We start from the raw sequence: 25,649 nt of genomic DNA on the forward strand, positions 1-25,649 counted from the left end.
GACTTTGTGTACAATTACAAAGCATCCAATTTCCTTAAGCTTGACCATTTGGACTTACCCTTTGAAATATGGAACCTTAGCATTTTGGAAGTCTTAATGGGCTGAACCTTAGGGTCTTTGAAGCCCATTGTTTGCACATTGCTCTTTTGCAGATGCCCCCCCCCCCCCCCCCCCCCCTTGGATCCCTATTTTCCCTCCTTTGTATCCCTACTGTGGCTGATCTGCCAGCTTAACCAATAGTCTAGATTTTTCGCCCATGGTACTTCCCCCTATTAAATGATCACTTTAACATGAGAAAATAATTTAGGATAATTAGATATTAGTTATCATGACATGTTGAAATACCCTCATGGATAGCTTTCATCATGTTTCTTGAGTTCCTCCTTGTTTTTGGTAAACTATTTTTTGTAGAGTTTGTAGGACTTCACACTAGATTGCACTTCCTCTCCTTAAGGTGTCAACAATTTGGCTCTTGATTTGGGCCTTGGTTGAGAAAATATTGGTGGTTATCTTGGCCCTTGTGAAGCTCCCCTCTTGGCATGTCTTCTTGTTCTTACCATTGCACCTATTGTTAGCTAGGGTCAATGTTAGCACCATCAAAATTATTTACAAGATTTTGGAAAATTTAGCCAATGTTTTGGTAAAATAATTGATTCAATAAATTTTATGGATGGTAGTGGCACTCTCCCCAAGCCATGCTAGTATGAGATGGATGCCTCTTTGCTTCTTCTTGTGTGTCATGCAATCTCCATGTGGTAGAGGTTGGTTCTTGAGGTGACAACTTCCTCGCTGGTGGGTAACACCCCCGTTGGCTGCGTGCATCATGTTTCTTGAGTTCCTCCTCATTTATCCAAAATTTTGTGGTGAATTGTTTGTTGTAGATTTGTAGGAATTCACACTAAATTGCACTTCATCCCCTTGAGATGTTGGGAATTTGGCTCTTGATTTAGGCCTTGGTTGAGCAGATGTTGCTGGTTCTCCTTTCTATGTCCCATTGGCCTATCTTCTTGTGCTTACCATTGCATCTAGTGTTAGTTAGGTTCAATGTTAGCACCATAGAAAATATTTACAATATTTTGGAAAATCTAGCCAAAGTTTTGGTTTGAAAATTGGCTCAAGAAATTGTATGGATGGCAGTGGTGCCCTCTCCAAGCCACACCGGTGCAAGATGGATGCATCCAGTGTCTAAGAAACCAAAAAATAATCATGGAAAAATCCAATACGTATCAATAAAAACCTAAAAAGGTTTGGCACCTTGGGTTTCCTCTCATGTGGGGAATGCATAGATCTAGGCTGCTCAAAGTAAGAGGCCTTGAACCGAATGGATAACCCAAAAATTTTGAGTGATTTTTGAATCCCAAAATCAATTATAATGCTTACATAATTCTGTACACTTTTGCCATTTTTGTGTCCAAATGAGTAATATTTGTGTCTAGGAGTGTAAGGGTATGCTTTTCATGAATTTTTTCCTCTTAAATTGGCTACAAAGTGCTCAGATTGTTTTCTGCACTTGTGGTGTTTCTAATAGTTTAGGGTCTAGGTGACTTGCTTTGGTCTTTTGTACCCTACTAGGCCTCAAATCCTAAATTGGACTTGTACAACTGAAGATATGATTGGCCTTGGTGAGCAAAAGAACATCTTTTGAGATATTTGGTATATGTGCAGTCCTTATGTGTCCTATTTTTATAGTCCTTCTTCCTATTAGTTTGGCATGGTGGTTGTCGATTTTGCGTTTTCTCACTTTTGCTCAGTTTTTACCTTTTGGTTTCTCTGTATGATGATGCAGATTCTTTTGTATATTTGCTCATTTTTTAAAATCAAAATTTATCCTATTCTTTCATCCTTGCATTACTTTGGCTTGGTGGTTTTTGGTGTTGCATCTACTCCTTTTTGCTCATATTCTACCCCTTGGTGGATCTGTTTCCATTTTTCATCCTTGCTTAAAGTAGGTGTAGTCCCCACCCTATTGAAATTTGATGCAATGTGAGTGGATGGGTAGGAAGATAGAAGAGTGTCTAATGCAAGTCTCCAAGGGTGGGGATATTCTTTATGCTGAGTGTTGGAGAAATGTTATGCAAAGGAGAAGCAAAGATAAGGGACCACTACACCTATGAGGGTGAGAAAACTAGCTTACTTCCATTTGCATTGGTTGTTATGCTCACCTCTTACACGAGTGAATATAATAGCACTTTCTCATTTAGCCAGATTAGTACTTCACACCAAAGGAGTAAAATAGGCTATTAATTTGCAAGCATATTAAGGATGAGTAGTAGCCATGTAAATACTAGTGGAAATTTTAAACCTTGACCACATTTGGAGCAAGTAACCCAACTCTTGTCTCTTATGGTACTCCAAGTTTAGAAGAGTAACTTAATGGGCTTTGGTAGGAGGTATCCCAAACAAATGAATTGTACTCTTTTTAGAATGGTTGGCCGTGGATCTAAAGAAAGTATTGATGCAATAGTGGGGTGTGATTTGGTTTTTCGGTATTCAATGGAAGTGATTTACTTTCTTTGAGTTGTGTTGTGGAGTTGGATGAGGTAACGGAGTAGGTAGGGCATGGTGAGGTTGGGAATTTGGAGAGGGATTAACTTTGGGAGTCCACACAATTTTATTCCCCCCCTATAGTAGTTATGGGCCACCAACAATTACTTTGATACCCACACTTACGTAATTTGGGCAGTTTTGGTGTAGACCAATGGTGGGTGTCAAAAGTGGTTAGGAGATCAGGGTGAAAAATTGGGCAAAGAAAGAATGGAGATAGGTAGTGGAGCTTCTTGCTTAGGTTGTGATGGTTGGGAGGTGGAAACCTTATGATCATGCTGGTCTCAAAGGAAGAGGGAGACCTCTTGATGAACTATTAGGGTTGGGGATGGTGGGTTTGATGTGGTTAGGTGGGAAGCTTTAAGTGTTTGTGGTTTGTAGGGGAGTTGTGATTTGAAGAGATCACGTAGCATAAGCAAATAGAATCTCTTATGCTCATAGCTCTAGAAGGAACGTGTGCAGAGAAGAAGAGAGAGGGAGAGAGAAGAAGATAGGCTCACAATTGGACAAAATGAAAAGAGAGATTGCACTAGAATTATTGGACTATTCAATAGCCTTTACAATATGTTCACACGCAAGTGTCTGCCCAAGTTGAGCTAACCCCAACAATCACCCCCTTCAACAAAAATTGGGACACAAATGTAATCCTAGGGACTATTGATGCATCTAGGCGTAGTATTTGATACATCACGGCGGGTCTTATTGTGGATGCATCACCAAGGGTCACAAGGACACTCATCCTAAGATCACAAGGTAGTCAAAATCTAGGTGGTCAGGAAGATCTTGCCTCTGGTGTCATTTATCTTCAGAGGGGCATTGTCTAGTCCCGTTACAAACACCATAATAAAAAATATGAGTGTCTTAACAGGGCTTGTCAATAATTGTTATATATTTTCATCATTACATCCTTCCATACAACCTTCGGCATATCATGTACATCACGTTGCATGTGAACATCCATCAAGAATAAACATACAACGCCATGAAAGTTTTGATCATAAAAACTCAAGAAAATAAAGTTGCATTTGAAACATGCTCCGAATCCACAACTGCATTTGCAAAATTTTTCCCAAACTTGTCATACAAATCGATTTTATATCGCCCATGGCACAAAATGCCAGATGCAACTATTTCAGCACACACGATAGCCTCAAGCCAAAATGAATGCGTAAGATCTTGATTCTTGACCATACATCATGCCATCGTTGTAAGAGACCTATTTTTTCTTTCAGTAACACCAATTTGTTGAGGTGTATATGGAACTGTACATGGATGTTTTATCCCACAATTAGCCAAAAATGCATTAAACTCATGAGACATATAGTCCCCCTTTGGAAACTTTCAACATTGTATCTTACCCAAAATATAGCCTTCACAACCATGCTTGCAAGGAACTGCAAGCTCAACTTCAATAGGCAACAAAGAAACAACCATATCAGATTTTTGCCAATAAATTGACAAATAAGAGATGTCCAAAACATGCATGCCAAAATTTTGCATCTGAAACATGCTTTGAATCCACAATTGCATTTGAAAAATTCTACCCAAACTTGCATTCAAATTGAGTTTATATTGCCCATGGCACAAAATCCCATCACCCAAAGTGAGATCATGAACTTTGAAAATCTAATTATGATATCATATTCTGAAAACTATTTATGCAAGAGTTGCAAATGATGTAGGATTGGGGATATAATGATATATACATTAGACAAGTGAGATCAATAACAAGGATAAGCCTAAAAGATCATCCTTTTAAATCTGTGTCAAAAACTCCTATTTAGAAATTTGGCTATGCAACAACGGTTGATACGAAGTTACCATCATGATTGAAGTCGAGACCAAAACTTTGGATGTATGGTGCTAGTCATTGCAATCCTACTATGCTTAACCTTTTGCAACACATCTAGCCTTGTAGCAATCAATCTCAACATTCGTCGGCTTACGTCTCAACTTGTGCACCCACTTTGTACAAGTGGCCTTCTTGCTAAGAGGCAAATCACGTAAAGTCCATGTATCATTTTCTATAAGTGCATAATATTTTAAATGCATGGTAGCCATCCAATTTTTTGGATTTTGTGATTTGTGAAAAGAAAGAGGCTCCTCCTCATCACATATATGGGAATCAGACAAAGCATAACAATTTGATGCATAAGCTGCATTATGCGAACTTGAATGAGTATGACTAGATATAGGTAAATCCAATTTACTATCACGCTTAGTATGCCCCAGCCATTTTGGCATGCCTTCAGCCTCCTCATTCTCAAGCCTTCTACATCAAGTACATCATGTACATTTTCATCAATAATAGATTGGTTTGTAACATTTCAGAAACTCCCATAGGCTATGCATTTGCCTCATTGGAATTTACAATCATTTTCTACCCATTAAAAAGAGGCAACAAAGTGTCATAAATGTCATGTGAGCTCATATTATTGTTTTGGTACATCATAACAATGCTGAACAGAGTCTTCCACAAACACAACATCTCGTGCAACAAAGACACGTTTTGTTTGCGGATGGTATAACTTGTAACCTTTGCTTTCGGTACTGTAACCAATAGAAATGTATCTAATACCCTTATCATCCAGATTTTTGTGCTATATTTGTGGCACCAAAGCGTAAGCTAAACAACCAAAAACATGCATATGATTAATAGATGGCCTCTAATCATGACATGCTTCATAAGTAGTCATAGACTACAAGGCTTTAGTAGGACACTTGTTAAGTACATAAGTAGCACACATGATAGCCTCAAGCCAAAACGAATGCGGAAAATTTTGATTTTTGACCATACATCATGCCATCTTTGTAAGAGACCTATTTTTTCTTTCAGTAACACCAATTTGTTGAGGTGCATATGGCACTGTACATGGATGTTTTATCCCATAATTAGCCAAAAATGCATTAAACTCATGAGACATATAGTCCCCCCTTCTATTCAAATGAAGGGTGCCTATAGGACATTTAGAGACATTTCAGCCATAGCCAAACATTTCTTGAAGTGCATGAACACTTTGGACTTAGCTTTAAGAAGATACACACATGCATGCCTCAAGTAATCATCAATGAAAGCCACAAAGTATAGGTAATTTCCTAAGGATGGAGTTTGCATAGGACCAGAAACATCACTATGCACAAGTTCCAACCTGCATGTAGCCCTTACTAGACCATCCTTTTGAAACTTTGAACATTGTATCTTACCCAAAATATAGCCTTCACAAACATGCTTGGAAGGTACTTCAAGCTCGACTTCAAGAGGCAACAAAGAAGCAACCATATCAGATTTTTGCAAATGCAGTAAATTGACAAATAAGACATGTCCAAAACATGCATGCCAAAGTTTTGCATATGAAACATGCTTGGAAACCACAAATGCATTTGAATAATTTTACCCAAAATTGTCATACAAATTGAGTTTATATCGCCCATGGTACAAAATGCCAGATGCAACTATTTCATCACCAAAAGTGAGATTATGAACTTTAAAAATGTAATTATGATATCATATTGTGAAAACTATTCATGGAAGAGTTGAAAATGATGTAGGACTGGGGATATAAAGATATATACATCAGACAAGTGAGATCAATAACAAGGATAAGCCTAAAAGATCATTCTTTTAGAGCTGTGTCAAAAACTCCTATTTAGAAATTTGGTTATGCAACAACGAGTGATACAAAGTTACCATTATGGCTGAAGTTGAGACCACAACTTTGGATACGTGGTGCTAGTAAATGCAATTCTGCTATGCTTAACCTTTTGCAACACGTCTAGCCTTGTAGCAATCAATCTCACCATTCGTCGGCTTACGTCTCAACTTGTGAACCCATTTTGTACAAGCGGCCTTTTTGCTAAGAGGAAAATCACGTAAATTCTATGTGTCATTTTATATAAGTGCATCATATTCTGTTTGCATGGTAGGCATCCAATTTTTTGAATTTGTGCTTTGTTAAAAGAAAGCGGCTCCTCCTCATCACATAGATTGGAAACAGACAAAGCATAACAATCTGATGCATAAGATGCATGGTGAGAACCTGAACAAGTATGACTAGACATAGGCAAATGACGTAAAGTCCATTTGTCATGTTTTGTAAGTGCATCATATTTTGATTGCATGGTAGGCATCCAATTTTTGAATTTTGTTCTTTGTCAAAAGAAAGAGGCTCTTGCTCATCACATAGATTGGAAACAGACAAAGCATAACAATGTGACGCGTAAGATGCATGGCAAGAACTTGAACAAGTATGACTAGACATATATATATCCAATTTACTCTCACACTTAGTATGCACCAGCCATTTTGGTATGCCTTTAGTCTCCTCATTCTCAGGACTTCCACATCAAGTACATCATGTACATTTTCATCAGTAATAGATTGGTTTGTAACATTTCAGAAACTCCCATAGGCTGTGCATGTGCCTCAATGGAATTTACATTCATTTTCTACCCATTAAAAAGAGGCAAAAAAGTGTCATAAATGTCATTGTATTGTAAAATGTCTCTTTGATGGGGGAAACCTATAATACAAAGCCTTTTGGAGGGGGACCGACTCCATGTAAATCCGGTCCTCAACTGTTGTCAATAGCTTAATTTCTCTCTTATTTGAAGTATTGTTCAAGCCTATCTGACTAGGTGTTATGATTTTTGTTGCTCCCTTGTAAGGTCTCTGACCCCGATCAAAAGAGCACCATTGTACCTTGAAATGAATATAATGAAAAAAGTTACTATTTTTAGCAGTTTTTCGACTTCTGTCAGTGCCATGATGTTTAGAATGTTTTAAAGCTTCGAAATGTAAATTAAAATAATTTTTGTAAAAAATTTCCAAAAATAGTAATTTTTTGGTCACCCGTCCAGTTTTAACCGTCTCGAAAAACTGCACCCGTATCCCGAATTTGAAAAAATGCATTTTTGGACCTCGGGGGTTGCTAAATATGGCAGGTACTCGGTCCGGTACGCCTTAATTAGAGCTTGCTATAGCAATTTTCGGCATCAAAATCCGACTCGTATGATTCGTTTTAGCGTAGAACCAAATTTTCCCAAAGTTGTCCAGGAAGGCTCCGGGGGCGCGAGGCTGTGTGGGAACAGGTTCTAGCCCACTCTAGCTCAGCTTTAGCAGCTAGGGGGCGCCCTCTTGCCTTGTGGGAGTCTTGGGAGAGTTTCTAAGCTTGCTACTACGTGTGAGAGTCAGTTAACCAAGCCAACTGGACACTTGGTGGGTAGGCAACTGGACTTGCCATGCTTAACTAGAGAGGCTCCCAGATGCAAATAGCAACCCAGATCGATTTTCAGCTTGAGGAGGCCTATTTAAAGGTGTTCTCACCTACACACACACACACACACACATGCTCACACACACACCCAGTATACACCCACACACACCTTGGGGAGGTGCTACCGGAACGCACACAATTTTTGAAGGAGAAGCAAGGAGGGAGGTGTTGCCGAAATTCTCATCTTGAGGATTCATTGGATCAGAAAAATCAGAGGATTCTCAGCCCCTAATCACGATAATTATGGTTAAATTACGGTTCTTCTTAATTCTCATCATTACTCTCTCATAATTCTCGTCTACTAGGCCTACTTTTAGCTATAATTCCCAATAGCTGCTCTCTAAGTTTACATAGCTATACTCCATTGCATAATCATCATTCAATTAGCTGAATTATGGAGCCATTCATCATCCTTAATCAAGGATTGAGACACGATTAGAAAAGATTCTCTCTCTAGGCAGCATAGTTAATAAATTGTCTGCCAGTAATAAAGTAGATTTGATGAAATTCATTCTTTTATCATTCAATAGTATTGTAATTAAATTATACTCAATCTTCTCCCACATTAAAATGTGATTAAGGCTGAAAATTAATCCGTCATTAGGCAATTAAGAAGAGATTTTTCTATCACACATGCCTGCGGTAATTCTGCATCTTCAAATTGCTCTAGGAAAGTGATTGAGCTTGCTTACTTCATCTCTATTGTAAATCAATTAGTAAAATTCTGAATTTCTTAATCATCTAAGCCAAGTGATAACTTAGAGCTAGTTCCCATAAGGGCAAGTAAAGAACTACCCATAAAATTGCTAGGTCTCGAAGGAAAAATCAAATCTCTTGCATAAGGTCGATTCATTAATGATTCTAATATGCCAATTGGTTTGTTATGATGCTCTCGGACTTTAGCTCTTTTTCAAGTTTATCATTTAAAGTAGTGAGTAAAATGGCCCCGGTTAAGAGAACTCGCTTCGGTGGTGCCCACGACCGCGAGGCGGGAACAAGCAATGTCAATGGAAAGGGAGAAGCTCCCATGGACGAACAAACACCGGCCATCGCACGGGCCATTGACGAAGAAATGGAAGAGGTAGGTCATAATTTCATTCAAGTCGTTTGATTTAACATTGCACACGTTTAGTTAGGAATGAACATATCCCCAAAACATGTTGGAGAAATCCTACGGAAACCTCGGCATGAAATTCATTTGTACATTAAAGTCTAAAGTAGGAAAGAAATGATTGATGGGTATGCTGTTTGCAATAGGAAAGAATGTCTGCTAAGGAAAATTTAGCTCGACATGTTCATTTTATTCCAATGTTGAATCAGTCCTGACCCCCCTACTGATCACAGGGGGCAGAGTTCCTCATTAAGGGCTCTTGAATCCACGACTTGCTTTCTATGCGGTGGATACCCATGACTTGCTTTCTATGCAGTGGGAACCCACGTCTTTCTTTCTATGCGGTGGGAGTGTCCATGTCGTGCTTTCTATGCGGTGGACATACCTAGTTGTATGGGCAACTAGGTGACAACGGGAGGAGTAAACTCTCGCTGGAGGGGGGATGTTGTACCTCCAGAACATTGGAATTTTAATGAATAAGTTTGAGTAGAATTTTTACTAGAATACTGTCTTGGTGTTGTTTGCAATACTGGTTGAAGGGTTGTCTTAACGAACAAGGTGATTCGGAATCTAATCAAGGAATCTTTATGTTGAACAACCATTGTGGTAGTAATTAGGACACACAAGGAAGTGTGATTGTGGGGGTGGAAAGTGGGGGCTTGGCTCAGGTTGCCAATGCCTATGAGATGGGTGGTCCCTATTGGTTGGGAACTCTCTGTCCCCATAGTGTTCAATTCGATATTAGTAATACTCATTGCCCCTAGAGCGGTGAAATCTCGAGAGTACGTGCCTCTGAAACATGGGGAAAAAGGCACTCGGGGTTTCTCTCCTCTTGGAAGGTGGGTCTTAGGATCGCTAGATAACTTAAGTACGCTTCCCTTGCGAGGTAGATCTAGATCTCATTGCTAGTAGGCTCAAGCTCGACTCACTTTGTGATGAGAGATCGTCCGCTAGCTGAACCCTGAACCACTTTGTTTGCTTCCGCTATAGATCTAGTGGCCACCAGGTTCACCATCAGATCCGCTGTTTGATATGGCGGGGTGGGGACCTCACATCTCTCCATCCAAGAACTCTTTCTATGCTCATTAGGAATCTATTCTAATGAAATGCTCACTATGTTTATGCTATTTTCCGCTACACACAAGTTACTAGGCCTTTAAATGTTACAGAACACCATGGGAAGTGGCTACATTACTATTAGCACCTTTTCTTTCAGCAACAACAAAAGCCTGTTCAAATTGTACATTGTTTAGCCATTGTCTTTCTTGAAAGCTTTTCTTGCAGTACCAGTGCATAATGCATCAAAATTGATAGCTTAAGGAGTTCCTTGGGTCATAAGTCTCCAAGGTACTAACAGAATTTTGGTAAGAATCTGGCAATGCATCGAGAATAGTCTGAACAAGTGAATTGTCAAAACTAACTTCACTTGCAAAAATGAGTTTCTCATTCATATCCTTGATCCAGCAAAGAAAGTTTCCATGGCATCTTCCTCTTGTATACTTCAACTCTAGCTCTTTACGCAACAATGCAATTTTAACCTCATTGCGATTTGCATAAAGATCGGCTAGAGTATTCCAAGCCTGTTTTGCTCATTTTCCTGAGAAAATGTGAGAAGTAATTGTGAGCTTCAAAGATAATGTAATCAATGCATGAGCCTATGCGTCTCTAACATCCCAATGCTCATCCGTAGGCAAGATATGTAGACCTCTCAAACACTGGTCGATTCTTTTTGTACAGTTTCCCATTTCGGTCTACATAATGTGCATAGGAAGTATGCGTGCCATACAATGCTAACAACATTCGTTCAATGTGTCTGTTATTCTCATAGATAGTTGCATCCACTACTAGTAATGGATGTAGGGTCATTGGCAAACCTTATGCCTTTTATGAACTTTGGTGATAGCAGAGTGTTCTAACTAAACTCACGCATGAATTTGTCATCTAGTGGTTACAATTGTAAACTTTCATATGTGTGTGCATTCTCATGAACCAAAAAGGATGGGTCAAATGCATTTACATCAAAAAAATTTATTTCCAGTTTGCTATGTGCTTTTCTTTACAGTTGCTATGTCCTTGTTGTCCAGGTTCTTGGGACAATCCTTTGGAAAATGCCCTTCTTTTCTACGACAATATGAATAGCACACCATTATGGGTGGCACTTCAATTGGCTCGTCCATAACAAGCTCTTGTTGATAAGTTTTTGTCCATGTGCTAAACAATTTATGAACATCCCCTTTCATAACATTTAGCATCAAGCTATAGACTACTCCATCTTAAGTTCTATGTAGACTTTGGCTTGGTTCTTCAATAGGGCTTGCTTCAATTAACTAATCTATTGTGTTTTCTAACTTTGGTTCTCAACTGTAGACTCAACCATTGTAGTCCATGGACAAATATTCTGATTGCATACGTACCAAATGTATGGTTTGCATACTTGTGCAAATTTTTGTATAACAACATGGGTTAGTTTTTTGAACTTCTAGCTGCACCTCATCTTTGGGCTTACAATACATGGCTCCATTGAAATCTATAAACATATGGGGAGTTTTTTGAATCTGGCTTCACTTTGATCAATAAGATCTTTGCTTCATGTGCTACTTTTACTGCTCATCAAATACCTATGGACTTCTAGTTCATCACATAAAGATTTGTCTCCACTGTAGCTATGGAGTTGCAAGATTTTCTCTACTGCACTATTCTTTGTGGTGCTACTATTACTAACTAGCTCTCGTATGCGTAGATTTGGGACATAGTGTTGTGCTTGATTCTCTTTTGAGATAATTCTTTAGCAAATTCTTATAGAAGTTGCTCTATGTTTGGAAAATCTTTGTTGTTCAAAGGTTGGAACCACATTAAGGTTGTTCCTTCCAATGTCATCCCAAACTAATTTCTCATATTGAGTATGGAGATCCACCAGTTTTTTCACTCTCAAATTTTTTTTGAAGAGTGAAACATGTGCCTATGGATCTCCCATTGCATTGCACTTTTTGGCCACACACTTAGCTACTTGTGATGGTCGCATGCGTCGTCTTTTGGCAACCATTCTCACAACTCTAGGTTCTTTTGCGAGAACATCTCTAGCCTCATAATCCCCACTAGGAACTCTAGTTGGAGTTTGTCCTCTTGCTCTCTCCTCCGGTTGCACATCTCTTGCTTTTGTTCAGGCGTTTGGAACTCTTGTTGTATACACTATGCTAGGAGCTTCACTCCCCCTGTAAGTAGTCATTGTAATCCTTGAACCCAAGGATCCCATTGGTCTAGGTACTAGAAATAATGGTTGACTAAATGAGTATACCATGCTCGTTCTATTCGGACTCAGTCTTTGCGTTTTTTATCTTGTCTCTGATACAGTAGGTTTGAACGTGCTTGGAGTGACATAATACTGATGGAGTGGACCTCCAAAGTATGCATATCTCTCAAGCTCCTTATGGTCTACTATGGAGTAACTTCGTCCATATTTATTAAGCATGATGAATATATGGGTATCCCTTCCCTCAATGTATCTAAAGACATATAATCATTTGTGCTCTGACAACTCTCCAACGTAGGGCTCATCACATTTATAATAGGGTATTTTCTCCCAATTATCATACTTGTACAACCCCACATGAGTATTGTCTATGTTGGCTCGTGTTGTTTTGTTTACTCGCTTGAGCTTTGTATTTGGAATGTCCAACTTATGCGGCTTTTCCTCAGGTTCTACGGCAACTTTGTCCTTTGTGCTTGTCATTTTCCATTTGTTCTTTGTGCCTGTCATTATAGAGATTTTGCACAACCAGATACATTATTCTCTCATCATCAAAGTATCGATCACCATTGTAGTCCATAGGCACGAAGTCCTTGAACTCACTAGGTCTCTCCTCTAACTTTACAAAGTAGCGATCCATACCATCTTGTTAAGTTTTTGTATTATGGTCATTTTCAAATTGGTATTTTAAGTGACAACATTTACATTATTGGTGTTGGTTGGGATGGTCCTACTCCCATGTTTGTCCCCTCTTTAAAACCCACACTTTTGAATCCCTCCACCATATAGGTATAAGATCTTTCTGATGGCGTATCAAACAGACTTTCTTGTGGGATGGGCTCTAAGGGAGGTAATGGTCCCTGATTCACACTCTCTTCCATGGAAATATTGCTAACTTAATCTCCTATAGTAGGGTTTTAAATCGGAGAGAATCTACCTTATCTCAAGTACATCAAGAAAAATACTCTTGCAAAACCCTGACAGGTTACCTCGTCAGTTGTTTCCAAATCCTTACTACTAGGAATCACCTCAAGTAGCAATGCTCTAGCCCTTGAAATCTACATAAGAAACACTTGATGGCTATGAGCTCACAGTCAATTTTCCAAAATAGACAAATCAATCGTGTTTTTGGCACAAAATTTATTTTAGCCTACAAATTCCAAATTCACTTTTGAAAAGACCACTAGGCATCTTATGAATAGGTCTAGCTATGACATAATTGTGGTCTCAATCTGTGACAGGGACACATGGATCACGATCCATGTATCTCAGTGGTAGAACGTGATGAAACTTGTTGACACACACCTTGCCCTTGGACCCTAACGCCAGATATATGCCTTTCGTAAGATTTGGACTTGATTAGGTCAATTGAAAGTCAAACACTAAATCCAAATTTACGGTTTTTCACTTGGAAGTATTTTTTGCCCTTTTGGTCTGCGTTTCGGATTCTTTTTGCAAGCTTGCTTTGGGAAGTCTTGTTTCTAATGGTCTCTGCTATGGACTATAATTTTCTTTGTCTAAAAAAAAGTGAAAAATGGAACAATACGAATCAAGAAATTTGAAAAATGAAGAGGCTTTAGTATCTCACTCACACCTCTCTTTGCTCCTCAAGGATAGATCTAGCCGGTCCCTTGACTCTAGACTCTAGCAAGCACTAAACCCTCATCTAGGTGCTTTATTGTTTAGGTGTAAATAAAATAATTGACAAACCCTTGAAAAAGAAGGCTCTAAATATGTACTAGGTCACTCACCATCTAGGATCATTCCGCAGAAACGATGCCAATGTTAGCGTGTCGCCCGCAACAGACATCTATAGCATAGCTATCTAGCACTAACATAACAATGTCAATACTCATTGAAGTGACTCGGATGGGGCACAAAGACTCTTTGAGGTTGGCAGCCCTCAATAAGGCAACCTAGCAAGAAAAAATATCAACTCAACAAACTAACCACCACTCCCTGATCAAAAAACTTCCTTATGTCCTACCTCGCCACTCTAGGTCATCACGGCATTTCGTCATCTAAATAGACTCAGATTGTCACAAAACTTTAAGAAATTCTATATTAGGTCTAGGCAGACAAGTCCAAAAATTCTGGTGGCCATTTGACAAGGTACCAAAACCACGATCCATCATGTACCTGGTCATAAAAATTGCATCAAGACAACATAAACAAGTCTCCCTAAGGTGTAACAACACTGTCCTCTGGTCAAATGTCAAAAAATAATGATTTCATCACTCAAATCTACAGATAAGACTCACAAATACAGGGTTGTGAACCACCAAAAAACTTCAAATGCTTATACTTAATTGAAAGAGCAAGAGACAAGGAAAACAATGCAATTCCCGGGATTGAATTTGGATTACCGGATCAAGAGAAAAATAAGTTACAAGTTGTAGTTGAATAGCCACTTGACAGTCGTACAACAAAATCTCTCTATTCCCAAAAGATGAGATGATGTGTTTAAACTAAGATTTTTGGCATAGATACCTAGGGCTTTTCAAATGGCCAACGACCGGCTAATAAGGCTTTGGACACATGATAAAATATTACAGCTTGCAGTGTACAGCTTTCGAATCAAAACTACGTAGACTCATTTACAAGGCTTCTCAAAAAATAGGATAAATTACATAAAAAATGTGGCTTGTCGAAGAAGGTTTAGTCGACTATGAGGGTGCCTGTTAGCTGCATTGGCCAAACATTTAATTACGATGCTATATTTTTATTTTTACTAACAGTGAGATTTGGGTTGTGTAGATTCTAATTTTGGGAACTGAGGAAAAGATGCCAGATAATTTCTCTTGACCCTTTTTATTTACACAATATTTTAGTTATTTTTAAATAAAGTTTGAGTGTATCTATCTAGTGATAGCCACAACTCATGGACTAAAGTGTAAAGAGGGGCCTCAAATACTTGGCACCTAAAATAGATTTTATAATAAAAATGAATATTTAACTCCACAAGAGGTGCCGCGGAGTTTGAAAGCTAGGATTTTAGGCCATTCTTGAGCAAGATTCTCCTCTCTCAATGTTCTGCTAAGTGTATGTGAAAAAATCATGTCTGCATCTCCTCTCTTACATTATTAAAGGATCATGCAAGGAGTGATGGCCACCACTCATGGACTAAAGTGTAAAGAGGGGCCTCAAATACTTGGCACCTAAAATAGGTTTAATGATAAAATTGAATATTCAACTCCACAAGAGGTGTCATAGAGTTTGAGAGATGGGATTTTAAGCCATTCTTGTGCAATATTTTCCTCTCTCAATCTTATGCCAAGTGTATGTGAAGAAATCATATCTACATCTCTTCTCTTACATGCTTTCACCATCTAGTCTATTGTGTGTGTGTGTGTGTGTGTGTGTGTGTGTGTGTCCCTAATGATACATTTTCCGAAAATCCCCAAGTGAATTCAAGCCAGTGATTCACCAAAGGTTCCCATAGCCAATAGTCCCCAACTAATAATACCAAGGAAATAGCAACACGCTATAACTAGCCATATACTAGCCATGTGTGTGTGTGTGTGAGTATCAATACCAGTATAGTCTAATAGTACCAGTACAACTCCAGTACTACTAGTACAAGTATAGTAGTATAGCAGTACCAGTACCAATACCAATACTACCAGTATCAGTAGTAGTACCAGTACTCTGTGTGTGTGTGTGTGTGTGTGTGTGTGTGTGTGTGTGTGTGTACCCGCCCTATCCCAGGTGCCATACACAATGGGTTGGCAATAGGCCCATTGTGTATGGGCCTACTTCCTTGTGAAGTAGATGACAGTAACAAAAGTCAAGTATGAAGCATTAGTAGAGATATGCGAAGTCAAAGTGTCCTTGAAGAGGGTAAATTCAATCTTATCAACACAGTATCTGATATTGTCTTCAAGGAAGACATTACTCCTGTAGGGATTTTAAGGCTTTGGCAGTCAGTTTGAAAAAAGTATGGTTGTCATTCATAGTCTATCAATGATATATTTTATGCTTTTGCTACTGATCCCAAAGGAATCCTCATATGTGTAGTTTGTTCGAAAGTAACCTATTCGTGAAATCATTAGAAGAGAACTTGGCTAACTCTCCTTTGTGAGCAAGTTTCAAGATGGGAATGTTTTCAATGAATTCAGATAACTCTACCACCCCTTCCTTAGAGTTGTTGACAAGTTGGACAAGGGTATGGACATTCATCAAACGACATGGTTTGAACCAAAGAGTTGGCTAGATCAAGTGAAGCCCTTGCTATCATTTCAGATGTCATAGGATCATGAATGCATCTAAGTACCTGAAGTGATGCTTTAGAAAGAGGCTCCGTAGGAAGCTCTAACCATTGAGATAGTGCTAAGTTCTGCATAGTCCATAAAAAGTTATTTAGAGAAATATACCACCAAAGGTAAGAATTGGTAGCCTCTTCATCCTTCAACCAACCAGGTGAACCTATAAGGGACGTGTGAAGAGAGCCCCATCCCTCAAGGATCAGTCCAAGGTAAAATTTTCTAAGATAGACGCCGAGGGATTAAAATATAGTAACTAGGTCTTTGAATAGTATCATTACTTTTCTTGGTGTTAGTGTGTGTGTTCCAATAACAATATAACATATACACCAAAGAATCCTTTCAAATTACAAAAGACACTAGAAACTATGTCAATGAAAAGGTGGTATAATTCACATTCATAGTACATAACAGTCTTTATACACAAGTGTTGAAATCAAGAGCCAGAAGATATAATAGTCCGCCATCTTCAAGCCAAGGAACTTTGAAAACCATAGTTGAGAAGGTAACCCTCACCTGCACCCATGGAAACAACACAACGTTTAGTTAACATTGGCACCGTATGCAGATGATGCATGGGTTTCCCACATGTTATAGATGTCACCCAAATTAATTTCTTTCAAACATAAATAATAAGAAAGGTAAATCTAATCATATATTCAGAGATGGTTTCATTTACAAGGGGGGAAAACCATATGGAGCCCCTTGTGCTTTACAAGCTCTCATGAGATAAGGCCAGAGACGAGTTTTATGAGGCAATTTAGCCTCGAAGTGGGCCACATATACCTGTTTCTTGCCTTTACAGAGTTTGGCATTAATTGCCGCTATTTTATGTGGGTCAGCGATAGTACTCATTCGTGCAGTCAATCGATGCTTTGCAATCACCTGTAACATAAAAAGACATTAGTACATAAGTCTTGCACCCCTTTAGTCGGAGTCGAAGACCACATGTAAGGTAGTCAGTATAAGAGTTAATCCCCAAAATCATAATACATATAGTTGGGATAAACCATATTCCTCATTTGTTCAAAAAGCCAGGGATGTATGCCGCAAAGGCCCATAACATCGATGCAATAAGAAACCACTTACGGCTTCATGAGCAGCCCATTTACACCATATTTACTATATTCCACAACCCATAATGACCATATTAATAACCATATTCGGCCACAATCTATCATAACCTTGTTCACAACCAACCATTCATTCGGCCCATTTAAGCTATACTGCCCAAGATCCATATATAAAACAACATGAGGAATATTACCATACCAAAGTGAATTACAACCCATCAAACAATTCAAACAACAGTCCATTTCAAAACCATAAATCACCTGAGATTGAGTTGGAGCAGCCAGCTCCACAATAGCATGCTTATCCTTTCCCTTTTCCATATATCCAACACTTAACATTACCCCTTTGCAGGTAAAACCCTCATAGTCCTAATGTATAAACAACTCCTCAGAAGTACTTACACACACCACCAATGCTAAGTGAGCATGTAAAGCTCACCTTTTTATAGGGTTTGGAGCAGGGAGCATCCTTCCTTCATAGCCGTATGGTGGGCCCAGCTTTAAGAGGGGGAAGGTGCAACAGCGCCGCCTTGGAGAGAGAGAGAGAGAGAGAGAGAGAGAGAGAGAGAGAGAGAGAGAGAGAGAGAGAGAGAGAGCTTAGAGCACTGAATCGCAGACCCGTCAAGAGGGAGCCACCACGTTATTGAGCAAAAGAAGACAGCATTTACAGAGCCGGGTAATCCGTCCAAAACTCATTTATCAACTAAGGGTTAGGTACCATTAAGGTACTACCTTAAAAAATATTTTTACCCTAGTGAATTCAATCCGGTTATTTACCAAAGGTACCCAGCCCAACAGTCCCAGCAAATTATACCAGTACCAATACACAAGTAGTACCAGTACAAGTCCAATATAATACAGTACACAAACAGTACCAATACTAGTACCCGTACGAGTATCAATACATTACCAGTATCAATACCATTACATATGTGTGTGTGTGTGGGTTAGGTACCATTAGGGTACCCTGAATGATACATTTTCCAAAAATCACCAAGTGAATTCAAGCCAATGGTTTACCAAAGGTTCCCCTAGCCAACGGTCCTGAGCTAATAATACCAAGGAAATAGAACCACGCTATAACTAGCCATATACTAGCCGTGTGTGTGTGTGTGTGTGTGTGTGTGTGTGTGAGTATCAGTACCAATAGTGTATAGGCCAATATTAGTACCAGTATAGTCTAATAGTACCAGTACCAGTATAGATTGTACCAGTACTACTAGTACTAGTATAGTAGTATAGCAGTAACAATACCAGTAGTACCAGTATTAGTAGTAGTAGTAGTACCAGTATCAGTATTGTGTGTGTGTGTGTGTGGTGTCCTATCAGCTAGTTGTATGTACTTGGGTTTTGAGAGAGATGGTGAAAGGTTGATGATTAAGTGTGTGAGGAAAGGTTGAATGGTTCTAGCTTCCGTTCTCCGAGAATCCAAATAGTAGTAATAAGTATCATATCAAAGGTTTGTGGAAATCAACAATTTGATATTCATTTTTTAACGAGAAATTTTCAAATCTATAGCATCAATTTTGCAAATCAAAGCTTGATAATCAATTAATCGACAAATTGACCAACCAATCGCACTTATGGATCATCGTAATCCAGTATGATAAGCCTTTAAATTCATAGAAAGGGCTAAACTTTTTCAATTGTGAAGGTGGAAGGGCGAGAATCTGAGAAGCAAGAGACCTTGCAGAAATTGAAAAAGCGATAATTTAGGCTTGGCATCGAAGTTCTTTGAAGGAGAATTTCGAAGGTTCAAATCCGATTTATTGGAGATAAGAGGGAATAACTTGAAATCTGGAGACCAAATCTCCCTCGAAGAACATTATCATAGGCATGTATGCACACATAATGTTTCTACCATCACACTACATGCAGACGTTCGAAGCATTCATGACTAGCTTCTTCGAAATGGACTCCACAATATTCAACCCACTCACAAAGGATCTGCAAGCAAGGCATGTTGCTTACTAGAGCATGTTGTTGAACAACTTTTCAGAGATGTCTCAATCACAACCGAAATTATTCCCAAAGCCACCAAGTTCAACAAAGTCGTCAAGACTTTGAAAAAGAGGCAGTTTGAATATTGAAGCGCTTCCACAGCTTGCACAAAGACGTGAATTTCCCCTAGTATGTGAAAAATTTCCTTATCAATGTATAAAAATGAATGAATGCATGAAAATGGAATATATTAAAATACACATGCTTGAGTCTGCTAATGTGCTTTATGGATGGTCACTGAGGCCTCACAAAATCTTTTTGCTTATTCACAAAGGTTTTGTTCTACCACCATAGTAAGAAGTTTTCCATTGCTTTGTGTAGATGAACAACGTGGTGAATAAAAGAAGTATGCATCATCAATATATGGACAAGTTCAAGTTTTTTACATACTTCTTGATTTGCATGCCCGCACAGTAGGAACTAGACCACTGGACAAACACAACTTCCTTACAAAATCTTGGAGAGACAATGTACTAACTCTCCACCATACTTTTGTATGGCACTAACTGTGTGTGAAATATATGTTATTTCCAATGTTTTAGCAATATTTTCATAGCATAAAAAGTTTATAAATTTCAACTCATGCTATGCTTTGATGTATTTTTAGGCTCGTTTCACACATGGATGGCTCAAAGGGTGAAAGTGCAAAGTTGGATGGCATGCATGTCACGCACGTAAACAAGAAAATTATTGTAATATAATGACTTCATGAGCAACCAACCATAGGCCACATTGAAGCTTTAATGCAATGGCCACGAGCTCGGAGGCTACTCTCCCATGTCTAGAGTTTTTCCTATGATGGCCGATGAGGTAACCACGGTCTGCTCTTCCCTCTCACAGACGTTTGATGCAACCAATCATGCAATGGAAGCTTATTCTCCCAAGGGGGGAAGAGGTTGGTAAAGTAGAAGCTTGGAGGACCAGATAATGAGAAAGCGAGTCTACTCTTGCAAACTAACAAATACTTCATCTACCTGCTTGTTTTGCCTCTTCATTTGTCTAAACCCAACCTCAATAAGCAATTCGAAGTGAAATTTCATTTGGATACTTGGGTCAATGATTGTCATGGATCGTAAAGCTTGAACGTTGATTGCTAAGGCCTTGCAAAGATGTTTCCATTTTCCTAATGAAGTCTTTTCTACATTGCCATTCAAAATGATATAGATTAAGCATATTGTAATCTTTTCTTCCAAATTTCGTGCATCTCATCTTCTCACTTGCCTCTTGGAGGTTCCCAAGTGATTTCAACAATAAAACTACAATAGACTTAAAGATGCATTGAACTCAAGTCCAATGTCATATCTCAAGACTTATTGATATGAAGATTGAGTTGTACATTTCTCCCTTTCGGCTAAAGGTTACCAAACTTGAAGAAATAGAAGCAAATTTGTTTAAGCAAAAAACATTAGTTTGCGATATTCAAAACTCAATTATCTGCACAATGAAGCTAGATTGAATTTCCATTCCTTGCACCCCATCGATTACAGTTGCATTTTGTACCTTCCATAAGATTGTCTAATCATTCATCAAACTGTCCAATGGAAGTATGTAGTCAAAGTGGTTGCATGCTCTCACCAAATAAGCTTGCATTGTTCGTTAGGTTTTCAATGCTCCCCCCTCTTCTTTTGTTATCTTCACCATCTCTCTCTCTCTCTCTCTCTCTCTCTCTCTCTCTCTCTATCTATATATATATGTGTACATATATATATATATATATATATATATATATATATAAGGTAGCACTCGATGCCACGTGCCTTTAAGCGTAGACTAGTTTGGGTCATTCTAAACTCGTCCAACAATCTTTGGAAGTGCAAGATCAAGTGTACCCTCTTTTGGCAGGTTGTGCCAAACATAACATGCATTTTATACAAATAATATGCCATGTTAGCATAGTTAACTCACTTTTGAGAGCCAAGAATCAATACCCACACAAAACACACAATTAATAACGCATTGGAAAGTCATGATTGTCGATTGATCTCACAAAGAGTACTTTGTGTGTAAAAATAGTAACCTATAATACGATGTTGCGACATTGTGATCCTCATAATAAAGACTTGAATATAAGTTCAATATCCCTCGTATATTGCAAAGTTGTCTTGCACATCAATTAAGCACATATGGAGGAGTTTCAATTGATTTATTGATAATTGTTTTGTCATGTGTTATTTTTAGAAGATATCCCAATAAACATATTATGTTATTTTTAGAAGATCTCTCGAAAAACATATTATGTTATACTTCATTTTTTTGCACAAGATATTTATAGATCTAGAGCTCATTCTACAACCCCTTTTGGCTAATTCATGGATACAGTTACAAGGAATGTGGTCATGTCAAAAAATCCAAACTTTTAACAGTTCAATTTATTAGGATTTTCCTACAAACACATCTTAACATGTTCAACTATTTAAATACTTTACACAATAAAATGTACTCAAAATTGTATTGTGTTTTTTCTTATGATTTTCTTGTATCCTTTAGTGCTTGATGCAAGTTACCCCATAGAGAAAAGAACTCAATCAAAATAAGCACCATAAGCTTCACCCATTTTAATCACTTCCATTTCTTTGGTTCACATATGAAGTACTAAACATTGTGAATATGCCAAAGCTAGGATTCACATTTTTGAAGTCTCAATCCGAGTTGGCCGTGCCAACACATATAGTAGACTCCATAGATGCCAAATGTTTGGCACATGTTGACTCACATTGAGTACTTGTGTAAAAAGTGAGTACACTTGATTATGCACCCATCCCTTGCCAACCTTGTGTGTGTGTGTGTGTGTGTGAGAGAGAGAGAGAGAGAGAGAGAGAGAGAGAGAGAGATTATTTGCTTGCAAACTTTTAAGTGTGATCCGGTTCAACGAGTAAAAGATGAATAGAAGCAATGCAATATCGATATGCCCATTTGGATGCCTCCTATACACTACTTTCACTTGACTAATTAAGAAGCCTTTCGTTTGAATGAAGCAATCCTTCTTAGTCTCCTGTCCTTCGGTAGACACTAAGGTTTTACCATGTGAATTTGACAATTGAGTGAGAATGCCCAAATATTAAGACATGATAAAAATTGGACAAAAGAAATGGTACTCGACTTGGCATTTGATTCTAGCACACAGAAATCACCTTCAAAAGCCAAACAATTCTCAAATAGCCAAGCTAAAAGCTAGTCTATGAGTGCTAACCTCACCAACAAGCCCATTTAATAGGCATATGTTGGATGAGCAACACTTTAAGCAAGCCAACAATAGCATGGTTCTTCCCATTAGTTGTTATTTCTCAGGGCCCTTTGTAATTCTTAGTGAAAGATCTATGAACCCAGATGAAGAGGCCATTATATCGATGCGTCGGAGCTCGAACACCATAGAAGAGCCACCCAACAAAGGCAGGCGTAATGCCAGCCAAACTAAAAATAAATAAATTGCAGAGACCTACAAACCCTATGAAGTCACATACAAGCATTCAATTTTGTGGATATAAAGGAGACCTAAACAGAACATGATAAACTAAGCCTACTTTTGATGTTGTTGGGGAGATGATGGCCGATAAACGATGTTTTTCCAAAACCAATGGCTCAACCACACATTCTCCATCTCAGAAAGAGGGACATTGCTGGTCTCTGGCAAAAACAATATGACAAAGGTGGCTATTACAAGGCCCCATCCTGCAAAGAAGAAGAAGACCCCAAACTTGAATGAGCACAGCATGGACAGGAAAGTTTGGGCAATGAGGAACTTGAAGAGCATGTTCACGAACACCACCACAGAGACTCCAGCCGACCGGACATTTTGCGATAGGACCTCAGTTGGTATTAGCCATGCAAGAGGCCCTATTGAACCTGCAAAGCTCATCACAAATACACACACCATGATCACTTCTGTTATGCCTGCTGCTCGTGGTAGCTTCCTCGCATCTCCTTTTAACAAGGCCGCAAAGAGGCTCCCAATCACCACCTTGCACGATCATAACAAAAATCACGTGTGTGTGTGTGTGTGTGTGAGAGAGAGAGAGAGAGAGAGAGAGAGAGAGAGAGAGAGAGAGAGTCATACCTGGGTGGAAACCATGAAGATGCAGGCGACAAGAAGTAAGTGGCGGCGACCGACTTTATCGATAAAGAAGAGGGAAGCTGAGACCGTCAGGAGACAGACAGTACCAATGATGATGGCTGAGTAGAGGGAGGCCTGGTCACCAAAACCAGCCAACTTGAAAAGGAAAGGCCCATAAAACAATATGGCATCATTGCCCGCCACCTGCTGGAAGAAAGGCAGCAAGCAAGCCACCACTAACTCACCTCTATGCCTCCTCTCACAAAACAGCTGCTTGTATGCCTCCCAGCTACTGGCCGTCCCTCGTGACCTTTCCGCCTGTGCTACCAGCTCGTCCAACTCGCCGAATATGTCTCTGCTTCCCCTTATCTTTTGGAGCACCTCTTTGGCTTCCTCCAACTTCCCCCTCTGCACTAAAGACGTCGGAGTCTCTACTACTATAAGACTGCATAATGTAAGCAATAGAGCTGGTAATCCTGCTACCCCCAGTGAGAGCCTCCACCCCGATGGATGTAATTTGTCTGCGACATAATTAACGATGTTGCCTGACATTGCCCCTATCACGACATACACTGTACATAGCATGTTCAGCATCCCCCTCATGTTCGGCGGTGCTATCTCCACCAAGTACATAGGTATTGCCTGCAAGCGCACAATATACAACACCTCTCTCTCTCTCTCTCTCTCTCTCTCTCTCTCTCTCTCTCTCACACACACACACACACATTTAGCTCTCATTCCTTAAAGGAAGACCACATAAACGATGATGTCTTGGCTTACACCGCAAGTTCGAGCAATGTGCTTGTTACTTGCAGACGCAACGGAATTCACTAGTAATGATAAGGGGAGATCACCTGCATGCATCAACTGCCCCCTTTTGACCCCTACATATGGGACCAATCTTCATAAAATCAAAACTCATGTAAAACCCCCTCCCTTACAATCACATGTTACCATACAATAACCCTTAGTGGATCCCCCGGGCTTGCAGAAGTCTACACCTATTTGAGGAGGAATGTAAATTAGCATATACCTGCAAGGAAAAGCCGATCCCGCATCCGAGAAGGGACCTTCCAGTAATAATCATGGCAAGGTTTTGTGAAACCGTGCCAATGATGGTCCCGCAGATGAAGAACAAGCCAGCCAAGAGCATGCTCACTTTCCTTCCAAGTTTTTCGCTCACCGCAGATGCAAAGAAGGTGGCCGGCAAGGCGGCCAGGTAAAGACTTGATGAGAACAGTTGAAAGACCTGGTTGTCATACTTACAGTAGTTGTCCTCCTTTGCGTTTATCTTGTGTTTGTGCACGTCGGGATAGAATTTGATAAGGAAATCATCCATGATCGACATCCCGCCTGCATATCACAAGAGTACACAAGTGGAGCATGAAGCTTAGTATAAGAGCTAATCATGTCTAGCTAGGTTCCATATATTGCTTAGATTACGTTACCAGCAATGACGAGGTCATAGCCATAGATGAGGCCCCCGCTGCCCACCATGATACACATGAGCACAACATACGCAGTTATGCGGGCCTCACTCCTCTGCACTGCTGATCGTATCGATAAGGTGCCAGTTTCTGCTGATGATGATGATGCACATACTGCTGCTCCGCTCTCCATATATACTATGCACAGAGAGCTTGCATCGTCCCCACCATTAATCCAGAGCTAAGAATTAGTAGTCATGCTTACTAATCCGCAAGGTAATTCATTCGCTGCCGCCATTAATCCAGAGCTAATTAGTTAGTATTCAAGCCTACTAATCCGCTACGTCCATCATTTGAAAGTACGAACTTGGGCAACTTTCTGTTTCTCATCCGAGCGGAACGCTCGACAGAAATGGAATGACTTGAACCTCACCTCCGAAGTCAAGTATGCTACGTCTCGTCGTTTTTGGAAAAAGGGCAAGTGAGGAGGTTTCTTGGACGTCAAAGTACTCTTCTTCTTCTATTATAATATATATAATATAATGCATAAATAAAACTCCAAAAGTCTCTGGATACCCTTTCCCTGCCGAGATCCCCCCCCCCCCCCCCCCCCCTCGTCTATAAATGACACGGGGTCGGGTTCAAGGATCTACGGTTGGC

At 39.4% G+C, this 25,649-nt stretch overlaps 1 protein-coding gene across 3 annotated transcripts; it reads right to left on the reverse strand.

Annotated features, from left to right (window-relative positions):
* Window positions 1–16,830: 16,830 nt before the first annotated feature.
* On the reverse strand, window positions 16,831–25,461 carry LOC147443141 (sugar transport protein MST4-like). 3 transcript variants are annotated; one of them, XM_086529793.1, is made up of 4 exons: window positions 25,011–25,460; window positions 24,596–24,915; window positions 23,566–24,204; window positions 16,831–16,953 (listed from the first exon to the last, which is right to left on the reverse strand). In XM_086529793.1, the coding sequence occupies exons 1-4, from the start codon at window positions 25,180–25,182 to the stop codon at window positions 16,855–16,857; spliced, it is 1,230 nt and encodes a 409-aa protein (XP_086385919.1). In that variant the 5' UTR covers window positions 25,183–25,460; the 3' UTR covers window positions 16,831–16,854. The 3 variants fall into 3 exon arrangements, with proteins under 3 accessions (XP_086385919.1, XP_086385918.1, XP_086385917.1); XM_086529792.1 differs by lacking the exon at window positions 16,831–16,953 and adding an exon at window positions 17,098–17,322 and having other exon boundaries at window positions 25,011–25,461; XM_086529791.1 differs by lacking the exon at window positions 16,831–16,953 and adding an exon at window positions 22,974–23,469 and having other exon boundaries at window positions 25,011–25,459.
* Between the last annotated feature and the right edge of the window lie 188 nt (window positions 25,462–25,649).

This window comes from Adiantum capillus-veneris, chromosome 14 (assembly GCF_014529385.1).
Source record: "Adiantum capillus-veneris isolate H3 chromosome 14, ASM1452938v2, whole genome shotgun sequence".
Classification (NCBI taxonomy): domain Eukaryota; kingdom Viridiplantae; phylum Streptophyta; class Polypodiopsida; order Polypodiales; family Pteridaceae; genus Adiantum; species Adiantum capillus-veneris.